The 11585-nt window shown below is 40.4% G+C and overlaps 1 protein-coding gene across 13 annotated transcripts in view; it reads left to right on the forward strand.

Annotated features, from left to right (window-relative positions):
* Positions 1 to 1964, forward strand: part of Mef2c (myocyte enhancer factor 2C) — a 164047-nt gene extending 162083 nt beyond the window's left edge. For 10 of the 13 annotated variants that reach the window (XM_005382286.2, XM_013512976.1, XM_013512975.1 and 7 more), the window contains one exon: positions 1449 to 1964. In XM_005382286.2, coding sequence (XP_005382343.1) covers positions 1449 to 1770 — 322 coding nt within the window. In that variant the 3' untranslated portion in view covers positions 1771 to 1964. The remainder of the gene's footprint in view (positions 1 to 1448) is intronic. The other 3 variants (XM_013512982.1, XM_013512984.1, XM_013512983.1) reach the window with 1 other exon arrangement.
* Positions 1965 to 11585: the final 9621 nt, after the last annotated feature.

An 11585-nucleotide genomic window follows, 5' to 3' on the forward strand; every position in this document is an offset into this window, starting at 1 on the left:
TGCTTTCGTATAAAACATCACTCAAAGATAAATTCATTTCAGATTAATTTTATATCTCCACATCCTGAGCATGCACTGCAGCTCCCAAAAAGCCAGCCTCAGGTTACTCCACTGTCCCTCTGAAATGTGCACTCCTTCTGTCCGTGCTCCAAATAACATTGTTAACACCATCCACTTCTCTCCCTGGGAAAGCAGCGTAATTACATACATTAATAGGCAGGCTTGCTTCCCTTTGTTTAAAATGGGTGTGTCTATGTGGATAATTCTTTACTCTGACTCTTCCTCAGGGAAAGAGATTGTTGTACTCTCTTGACAGTATGCTCTAGCCCTGGGTGTCAATGAGATCAGAATGTGAAAACAATAAAAGTATCTTGCAATTGATGCCAGCCATGTGACATGGTTTACCGTGATCAAAGTCATTGTGACAGCTAATTTAAACTTAAAGTCTCGATGTTTTTCCTCGTTAGAATTTCAAGTATCTACATTGTCCCACATTTTGGAAGGACAAACTAGACTCTCTGAGAATAAGCAAGAGTTAAGGATTGTAAACACACTAAAACACATTACTCCCTTCTGTACAAGCATATTTCCATGAGCAACACCAGATTCAGCAATTAATACCATCATAAATAAAGGAGCAGTAGGCTGGATTACTCTGTCAGGGAATGGCTAACAGTAGTAAAACAGATACTTTCATCCCATGTAGCTGCAAAAGGATGAAGAAAGGCCAATTATTTATCTACGTTAGTGAGATAGAAAACCTGTTTTTAAACAATATTTTAAATCTCTCCAGATAATTTTCAATGTCCTTCCTTCTTCCCCCTGCTTTCCACTCTTCCAACTTTTTTTTTTTTTTACCAGTTATGGGTACTGTGTAGCATTTGATGGGTTCTAAACTCTATTTGCATGTGCTTATTAATTGGAGGAAAATGTTGATATGATAATAAGCTGTTGAAAATAATTCTGGGGTTGGAGGCATAGCTCAGTGGTAGAGCAGTTGCTCAGCAAGCACGAGGCCCTGAGTTTGGCCCCCAGTACCGAAAAGTAATAAATAAGTGTCACACACAGGTGTTTGTCAATCAAGGAAGCCTAATTCAAAGCTAAATAGTGTTTCTAAAGGTTTAAAAGATTAAAATTTAGGACGAGTATAGGGAGAAGTCCCAGGGACACATGGTGCTTCAAACCTTTCTGAGGCGGTGCCCATGCAGTTAGGGAGCCTGTCAGAGAGGAGAGCTCTGATTCCTGCAGCCTGGACCAGTTCCTTACTGCTGTTGTGCCAGGCCAACCCGCAGAGGGACCCCAAATCTCTGGAAGGCGCTGATGCCGGTGCCCGCTCTGGCATGCTCTGGTGTCTGTGGGGGTCTGTAGGCTGATGTGTTATGTAATTGTGAGTTCCTGGGGCCTCCTGGCCTCCTCCATCTGTAACTGGGTTTCCTTTCCTCCTACAGAGCTTGCACTAGCACTCATTTATCTCAGAGTTCAAATCTCTCCCTGCCTTCTACTCAAAGCCTCAACATCAAGTCAGAACCTGTTTCTCCTCCTAGAGACCGTACCACCACCCCTTCGAGATACCCACCACACACGCGCCACGAGGCGGGGAGATCTCCTGTTGATAGCTTGAGCAGCTGCAGTAGTTCCTACGACGGCAGCGACCGAGAGGATCACCGGAATGAATTCCACTCCCCCATTGGACTGACCAGACCTTCGCCGGACGAAAGGGAAAGTCCCTCAGTCAAGCGCATGCGACTCTCTGAAGGATGGGCAACATGATCACATTATTACTTAATAGTTTTTTTTTTTTCTTGCAGTGTGTGTGTGTGCTATACCTTAATGGGGAAGGGGGGTCGATATGCATTCTATGTGCCGTGTGTGGAAAAAAAAAAAAAAGTCAGGTACTCTGTTTTGTAAAAGTACTTTTAAATTGCCTCGGTGATACAGTATAAAGATAAACAGAAATGCTGAGATAAGCTTAGCACTTGAGTTGTACAACAGAACACTTGTACAAAATAGATTTTAAGGCTAACTTCTTTTCACTGTTGTGCTCCTTTGCAAAATGTATGTTACAATAGATAGTGTCATGTTGCAGGTTCAACGTTATTTACATGTAAATAGACAAAAGGAAACATTTGCCCAAAGCGGCAGATCTTTACTGAAAGAGAGAGCAGCTGTTATGCAACATATAGAAAAAACAAATGTATAGAAGTTCGGACAGACCCGGCAGTGGGTGGCCATCGGTAAATGTTAGGAACAAGCCCCGGTCAACCTAGCATCCGGAGCACGCTCACAAACCTGCAGGCGAATCATTGGCGTATGGTACTCATTAAAAAGGATCAAAGACCATTAAAAGAGGACCATACCTATTTAAAAAACAAAAAACAAAAAAACAAAAAAGTGGAGTTTGAGAGCTAACGTATTTAATTAAATAAATAAATCTGGGTCTGCATCTCTTATTAAATAAAAATATAAAAATATGTACATTACATTTTGCTTATTTTCATATAAAAGGTAAGACAGAGTTTGCAAAGCATTTGTGGCTTTTTGTAGTTTACTTAAGCCAAAATGTGTTTTCCCCCCTTGATAGCTTCGCTGATATTTTAAACAGTCCTGTAAAAAACCAAAAAGGACTTTTTGTATAGAAAGTACTACCCTAAGCCATGAAGAACTCCTTGCTTTGCTAACCAAGATAACTGTTTTCTCTTTGTAGAAGTTTTGTTTTTGAAATGTGTATTTCTAATTATATAAAATATTAAGAATCTTTTAAAAAATCTGTGAAATTAACATGCTTGTGTATAGCTTTCTAATATATATAATATTATGGTAATAGCAGAAGTTTTGTTATCTTAATAGTGGGAGGGGGGTTATATTTGTGCAATTGCACATTCAAGTAACTATTTTCTTTCTGATTTCTTTTACTCTGCATACATTTTATAAGTTTGAGGTCAGCTGTCAAAAGGATAACCTGTGGGTTAGAACATATCACATTGCAACGCCCTAAATTGTTTTTAATACATTAGCAATGTATTTGGTCAACTGACATCCATTGTATATACTACTTAGTTTCTTTCATGCTACTTTTGTTTTGTTTTGTGCATTTTTATCAAATGCAGGGCCCCTTTCTGATCGCACCATATCACCATGCGTCTCTTGGAAAGTAAGTGCATACCCTAACTTGCCCATATCCTAAATCATACGGTTGGTTTTCAGCCTAGAATTTGATATGTTTCTTAGAAATATACCCAGAAAAGCTGGGGGGGGGCACGTGTCCTTACAGATGAGGCCCTAGAAACAAGTGATATGGAGTTTACTTGGTGAATAAGTTACAAATTCCCACAGAAGAAAAATGTGAAAGACTGGGTGCTAAAAAAGAAGGAAGCAGGTAAAGGGATAGTTGCTTTGTCATCTAATTTTGAATATTTTAACTGACCCTTAACAATCTTGTCAGCAATATAAGACTGTTGAACAATCCCAGTGTGTCAGGACCCCCAATGTCACTTCTGCATAAAGCATGTATGTCATCTATTTTTCTTCAATAAAGAGATTTAATAGCCATTTCAAGAAATCCCATTAAAGAACCTCTCTATGTCCCTCTTTTTTTAATTTTTCAAGAAAATATAACTCTTGTCTAATATTCGTCTATAAGGGATTAATTTTCAGATCCTTTAAAAGTGAGTGCCATAAAAAGTCAATATATATTCTTTAAAAGATATTTCAGTCTAGGAATGATTTCCTTCTCTTGGAATGTGAAGATCTGTCGATTCATCTCCCATCGTAAACATTGACAAGCAGAGCAAAGAAGATGTAGACAGGAATATCAGCACGGCTATACCATGTGTAGGACGTTTCTTATCCATTTCCTTTTTTTTTCTTTTCATGGCATAGTTGCTGTGTGTTTCTCATTGTTAGAGGCTGCCGCTGGGTGGCAGAAGCCAAGAGACCTTATTAACGACGCTATATTTTTCTTAACTTGATCTGCAATCCATAATTAGACCACAATGCACCTTAGGTTGTATCCAGATAGGATGCTAGCCTGCCTTGTACTAATATTTTATATACTAAAAATTTTTTAAAAGTCAATCATTTCATATATAGCCCACTACTAAAGGTATCCATGGAACATGAAAAAATAACATTTATGCAGAGGAAAACCAGAAAGGCATACATAAAAATACACATAATTTCCTCTCTCTCTCTTTCTCTCTCTCTCTCTCTCTCTCTCTCTCTCTCTCTCTCTCACACACACACACACACACACACACACACACACACAAAGGAGAAAAAGTCATTTTCCTCACCATAGACTTGATCCCATTCTCACAACTCATCTTTACAACTTAATGTGTATTAAATATGCAAGAATATCACACATGTTCCTTGCCATCTTCAAAATAGTCATTTTCCAGTATCAGTAGAACCTTACCAGTGGGTAGGAAAGAGTCATTACATGAAAATATGAAGAAATAGCCATATTAATTTTTTACCTGCAATTTGCCTCAGCGACAAAGAAAACACAAAATTTCTATTGCTGAAGATAAAGTAAGCTAAAGTACCAGCAGAAGCCTGGGCTATTTATAGCAGTTCTGACAAGAGTTTTGTAAGAACACGAACAGAATCACCTGAAAATGGATGCCAGTCATCTCTTGTTCCACTACTGAATTCACTTGCAGTGGTGGCAAGATAGCGAAGAGATAATCTGAGATTTCTTAAAGATGATTTAATGAGAAGAAGCACAATTTCTATTATGATGAGTCACTTTCTGTAAACAGTCACTGTCTATCTTTACCCCTATGCCTTTTCTGTAATTTACCTACCATTTATTGTATTTGCAAAGCTAGTATGGTTTCTATCGCAGTAAATCTTTTGTATCCAAGAGGTTAGGGCAGAGCCCTGAGGGAGTATATGATTTTAGGTTACCCGTCCTAGAGCCACACGTTAGACAACACTCTTCATGTGGCACTTTACACAGCTACAGGTACTGTGATAGGGAATCCTTTTAAAAGCTTTGGGGTAACAGTAAGCTTAAATACTGGTAGCAGTGATACAGGATACGCAAGCTGCACAACCTGTATGCTGCGTGCATTGGTGTGTGGAGGCTGTTCATTTCGACCTTTTTAAAAGCTGTGTTTTTTAGTAAAAGGCTTATTTTTTCCCAGAGGTGGAATTTAACATTTTGTAATGATGAATGTGAAAATACCTGTCATCCTTAGATTACATAAAAGTTAACTAAAGTGAGGCTTTTTTTACAAAATCCCAATTCACTTTTTAAAAGTCTGCCCTCTCACTTGCTTAGATATTTGTTTTCCTTCTGTGCCCAGCTTTTATCTTGGAGATAGCAAGTTTTTGACCCCTTTATCCCTTTTGTTTGCTTTTCCAGAGAATAAATGCTTTGTATTTCTTTCTTTTAAAAAAATTTTTTTAAAAAAAAAAGCCACTTGAACCCTCAATAAAGGCTGTTGCCTAAGCATGGCATGCTTCATCTGTTCTCCTCTCTGCCATCTGCCAGGGTGTCGTCACTTGTGTGGCGTTAATTTCCTGCCACTACAGATCTTTTGAAGATTGCTGGAATACTAGTGTCTGTTCGAATGCTTCAGACTACAGATGTAATGAAAGGCTTTTCTTAATACGTTTTAACCAAAGATGTGGAGCAGTCCAAGCCACATACCTTCCACATTCAATTTGTCCATTTTGGTTCCTTTCATAATCGGGTATTGTATTTTGCCTTCCCTGTTCATACCTCAAATTGATTCATACCTCAGTTTAATTCAGAGAGGTCAGCTATGCGGCAGATTCTGCTCTAGTTTGAATCAGTGCACTCTCGGAGCAAGTGGACCGGGGTCACTGTAGGCGTAGGACTTGCATTGCTTCCAATGGTTTGCTGTGTCATTTTTCTTCTTCTTTTCTTTCTTTTCCTGGGGACTTGTTTCCATTCAATGACAGTAATTAAAAATAGCTTGTAAATGAGGGCATACAAGCATTTGCAACAAATACTCAAATAGAGGCTCACAGCGGCATAAGCGGGACTTTGCCGCCACTAGATGACAAGATGTTATAACTAAGTTAAACCACATCTGTGTATCTCAAGGGACTTAATTCAGCTGTCTGTAGTGAATTAAAGTGGGAAATTTTCAAAAGTTTCTCCTGCTGGAAATAAGGTATAATTTGTATTTTGCAGACAATTCAGTAAAGTTACTGGCTTTCCTAGTCATGCAGTGTCTGTGGTGCGTTTTTTAAACTCACGTTTTTGCTATTAAATGGATTCCACTTTACTGTGTTTTGCAAAAGTAATTTATCCCCAAGCCCAAATGGGTTATCCCCGTTTTCAGCTCAAAGCATATGAAAAGGTGGATGTGTATGTCTGTGTAGGCAGGATGTGAACTGCACACCAGCTCGTAGGGTGATGCAGTATTCAGCCAGTGTAGGAAGTTTAACTTATTTTTTTACTGATTTGCAGTGCATAATGGTTACATTCAGGGCTCTGAGTTGGTCCACGCACATAACACATCTTAATTCTTTTTATATCCTTTCCCCTCTCTTCCTCCCGCTCCCTCTATCTCTTGATCTCTTTCCCTGTTGCAAAACTCCTATCTCCCTGTTACCAAGTGGTTCAACTGCTTTATCAAAGCAGCTCTATGAAGGTCTTTGATGACCTGATTACACAGAATTTTTCAGAGGTCATTGTAAAAAGCAGTACCAGGAAATAAACTATTGTTCTAGCTAAAATAGCACCAAAATGTGTTTCAGAAGCATTTCCGTTTGATCAAGTTTTTTTTTATACCAAAAAAGTTTGAAAACATGGACGTTGCATCTAACCATTTGAGCAAATGAGTGGATTCAGACACTCCTTACTATCAGTGCCCATTACAAAACTCAGTTATAATTTCTAAAGGGGGTGTCCTTTAAGAGATCAATATAAAGATTAGTTTAGAAACTGAAAAGGAAAACAAGACGGCAGTGCTTGTCAGCTGGAGAATGTTGACCCCTGAATGAACAGTGAGTCTTGCTCTGCAAAAAGAAATATGGCTAAGGGAGATGACGTTCAATAACAGTGCTGCTGGCGATCTTACTGTTCAGTAATTATATATGACTTAAGTAATGGATTCCAGGATTAATGAAGATGAATGTAGCCCCTGCTTTTGGGAAAGCTACAAACAAACAGATAGAAAGAAGCTACAAGATGCTATAAGGGGACCGCTCTGGCCTCCTTTCGTGTAAGTGGGAGCAGCGGCCCAGCTTGGACCCTTGGTAATGAGCCTGCAGGGGCAACCATGTACTTGGTCTCAGGGGTGGGCTGGAGTAGAAAGGCCCAGAGAACAAAAGCAACTTTGTGGACGTGTGACCCCCACAGGTGCACAGGAGCTTGCTCTCTGTCGAGCTTAGTGCACCACTCTCCCGATCCCGACCTTCTTAGCAGTTTTATCTGAGAGCTGGGTTTTGCAGCGAAGTCGAATGGAACAATAAAGCATATATGCTCGAGCAGAGGAGATAGGCAGGTAAAAGGAAAGAGCTTTGTGCTTTGGTAACTTTAAGAGTAGTAGCGTTTTCCTGCCTTCCAACAAGGACCCCCATGTTTCCATTTGTCATCAGGCTCTGCAGTTAGGAGAGCCTTTTCAAGAAAGAATACAAAGGGACAGAGAAGAGAGTGAGAGACTCTGGGCCACACCATTGGGATAAAGTGTCAGCTTGTGGAGATGGGACGAGTGGACTGGGGGTCTTATACAGTTGCAAATTAAGATGCCTTGGGTCTAAGAAATCATTTGAAAGATTTAGTAGAGGTATATCTGTCAGAGTGCAGAAAATGATTGAATTAACAGGAGTGATGACAGAGAAGGAGTTGTTAAAGTTGACAGTTCTGAGCTTAAGTGATCGGGACCCTGGTGACAGCAAATTGCAAATGGAGAGGTCAGTATGCATGAGGAACACAACCAATGCAGGTGTCAGCATATTGAGTTGGATTACTACCCATAGGAATGTGGAAATAGAGACTTAGAGTATCAGTTGATGCTGAAGAGAAAGTAAGGGACAGGTAAGCTCACAAGCCAAGCTGTGGGTGAGCTTGTCAAAGGGAAAGAGGGAAGGAGAAGGGACAGGGAAGAGGGAAGAGGTGGCTTAGAAGAGAATGCAGAAGAGACACAATGTGGAGAGGAGAAAATATCCAGAGAAGAGAAAAGAAAAGAAGAGCTCAGACAAAAGAAAACCAAAGCACAACTGAGGCAAGAAGAGGATTCAGCTACCACCACAACAGCAAAAAGGCACATTTAAAAGTTCCAAAGTATCGTGTATTGGGTTCCAAGAAGAGGAAGACAGTGGAAAGGACTTTGCAGGCTCTTGAATGAGAGCTGAGGTAGCATTTCAATACAATGACATGAGAGGCAGGCGACACCCTCAAAAATTGTGTGGCAGATACCGAGAAACCTCAGGACTAATCTTGCATAATCTCTGGTGAGTAAAGCAAGATAGCTGGGTCGAGAGGCCCAGTAGGACCAAGGAACAAAGGAGGTTTTGTAAAAGGGCAGATGGTACCTGAGTGTGTGTGTAGACAGGAAGGTCTAGTGGAGCAAATGTAGATGTAGACCACCCTGGCTAATGACCACAGATTGCATTTTGTGTCCCAAGGCCCAAATTGGATGCATTTATTTTATTTCAATAATGTTCCAGGTTTCTGGATTAAAGGTATTGACAATGACGAAGGAAAATCTTTCAGGACAGCATCTGAATTTTCATTTTGTGAATTGAGAAAATCTTTTTTTTTTTTTTTTTTTTTCATTTCATTTGCTAGTACTGTGGTGCTTTCCCACATGTTACCTGTACCTTCTTCTAAACAAAACCCACAGATAAAAGAGGAAAGCAAAGTTCAGTTCCCCATCCTGTTTCTCCTTTGAATTCCAACAGTTCCTCTGACATGAGACAAATGTCTCCAGCACCACATACAGCTCTTCTCCTACAGTGGCTTTACCTCTCTCAGGTACAGCCTCTCCTCCCAAGAGACTTTTGCTTAAGAGGCAGAACTGGGAAAACAAGTGGAACAATATTCACAATTGATGGTCCTGAGGTTTCTGATTTTGGTGGCAGCTTTGGCTGCCAGATCAATTCTGTCACCTCCCAGTCTTGATTGCCTCAGAATCCAGGAAGAACTTTTAGCCCTAATATATTCTTCCCTAAGCGCTGACATTTGCCCCCAGGCAGATGCAATGATGCCCACCCTGGGAATGCAGCAGAACAGTGCCAGCACCTGGCTGAAAAGGAGGTATTGTGAACCTCCAGTGGGGTGATTCCATGCTGTACAGACAGTACTTAGGGTCTCCAAAGCTGCAGTGGGCATTCTTATGCATTCCCCTGATTTGTCCTCCCCTCTACATAAAGAGAACCAGTCCTGGGGAGTTGCATGGCAGGGACAACATAAAAAACAGAAGCCGGAACTGGTGCGCCAGCAAGGGCAAGACACTCACACGCACTGAGCATGTCCTCACAGATAGATGTGACCTACACGACCTTCTCTAACGTGCCCCATGGCACTGTGACAGGGAGCATTGTTTCCAGAGTTCCTGACTGGGAATCAAACCAGCTTGATCCTTCCCCAGTGAAGTAATATTTGTCAAGTTATTGATTCTCTTTAAGCACTGGCTTTCTGTAACAGCCAGGTCTATCACTTACTCTCACAGTGACTCTGAGAACCCATGAGAATGTACAAGTGCCGATCCATGAAGGGTGGGCTCCTCTCCTGGAAGTCACTCCATCCCACTATGTGCCACAGTGATAAAAGAAGGCTGATTTTTCAATGGTGGCATCAGTGTGCATTTTGATAATTTTTCCTGACAGTATCATATTCATTCCTGAAAGACAGTTGGCTATGCTCCCATTTCATGGATGCTCAGAGCATATCAGCTGTGCAAGTTTTCATCCCCAAGTCTCTTACTCTCAGGCTAAGTCTATCGACACAGACTTTCTAGAAGCAAAAGTTGCAAAGAATTTCCTTCTTCAAGCCTTTAGTCTATGTAAGATGGTATTTTACTCTCTCCAAGTAAGGCCCTGCCTAGAAACACAAGCATGCTTGTATGCAAGAGTTTATATGTGTAGTAGTTTTTTAATTAATCAAATTTATTGGTACATTTTAGATTTTGATTAAAACATAAGTAAGATGTCCATTGGTAGGGGATGCCTAAGTAAATGCCAGTGTGTCTGCCCAGTGGAATATTCTAACCATTAAATGAGCATGAAGCAAGTCAAAGCCTCTAGACTGATAGGAAAGAATTCCATGCCACATTGTTAGATTGAACACAAGGAGCTGGGGATTTAGCTCAGCGGCACAGCACATGCCTGGCAAGCACAACATCATGAGTTCGATTCCTGGTACCGGGAAAAAAAAAAAAAAAAAAGGTTGAACACAAAATAATAATGGAGCGGCGTATACAGTAGGCTACACTTTAAGTCAGAAAAAGGTTGAAGGGAAAAGTAATGAATGCTCTTAGAGTTGCATAAAGATTAGAAGGCTCTCCAAAGAAACCAATTAGTTACTACTAACTGGTGGCAGTACTAGGGGGTAAATGAAGAAAAAGACATGACAGCATATACTTTTTAATGTTGTTTTGATATTTGAGCTATATCAATATGCTGCTTATTTTTAGCAAAAGGCTTTAGTTTAGAACGAAGTCCTTCCCCAGAAACACAAATGCCGCCCACCAAATAGATTTATAGGAATTTTCAGACTGAAGAAGCCTTTGGAACTGCCGAGCAGAGAGTAAGCCCCAGCCTTCACAGCTTTGTTGCCTGTCTTTCTAAGTCTGGAAAGATTTTGCAGTCTTTTCTGGGTGATAGGACTCTAGTTTTAAGGTTAGTACTTTGTTTATCAGCTGCACTGGCCAGCCACAGAGCAATACTAAAGCAGCCACCATAATCGAACCACAGATATATTCTAAAAACTATTTAGATTTGTTTTGCCATTTTCCCAGACCTTTGCCTGCATTGTTCAGCCTGCGTTCAGTATTTATTTCATAAGGCTTAATTTACTTTGATCAAATACGTACTTATCTAGCCTATTGAGTCATCTAACATTAAGACTTTAAAATCCAAGGATCCTGGCTGGGTTTCTGTGGAATTAACTGCTACCTTGTTCAGGTCAATGTCACCTGCTCCCATAGGTGATCAACCCCGCTCTGGTGTTAGAACACAGAAAATATGTCACCCTTACCAACTTCTGCGTCCACAATAATCAGCTGAAACAGTGTAGAGAGGACGGTCTTATCTAGTCCTTCCTAATCATCATCTAAATGTCCAAGTAAGATTTCGAAGATGCAAAATAATCTCTCACATTCTTCCTCAGTTTTCTACCCTTTACCTGCTGGTCTATGCACTTTGTGTGCCCCACATACTACTTTTCTCATTTGTTTTCTTTTATTAGTACACATTTCCATAACTTTTAAAACATATCAAGGAAATTATTTGACCAAATCAAAAAACATATTGGCAGCCTGGGGAGGACACTCCAGGGCAGAGTACTTGCCCAGTGTGAAGCGCTGGGTTGCGTCCCAACACTGCAAACAGGAAACACAAGAAAGAAAGGGAAAGGAACAAAAAAGGAACCAAAAAAAAAA

The sequence above is a fragment of the Chinchilla lanigera genome, unplaced genomic scaffold (genome assembly GCF_000276665.1).
Source record: "Chinchilla lanigera isolate Chin_1 unplaced genomic scaffold, ChiLan1.0 scaffold00017, whole genome shotgun sequence".
NCBI lineage: Eukaryota > Metazoa > Chordata > Mammalia > Rodentia > Chinchillidae > Chinchilla > Chinchilla lanigera.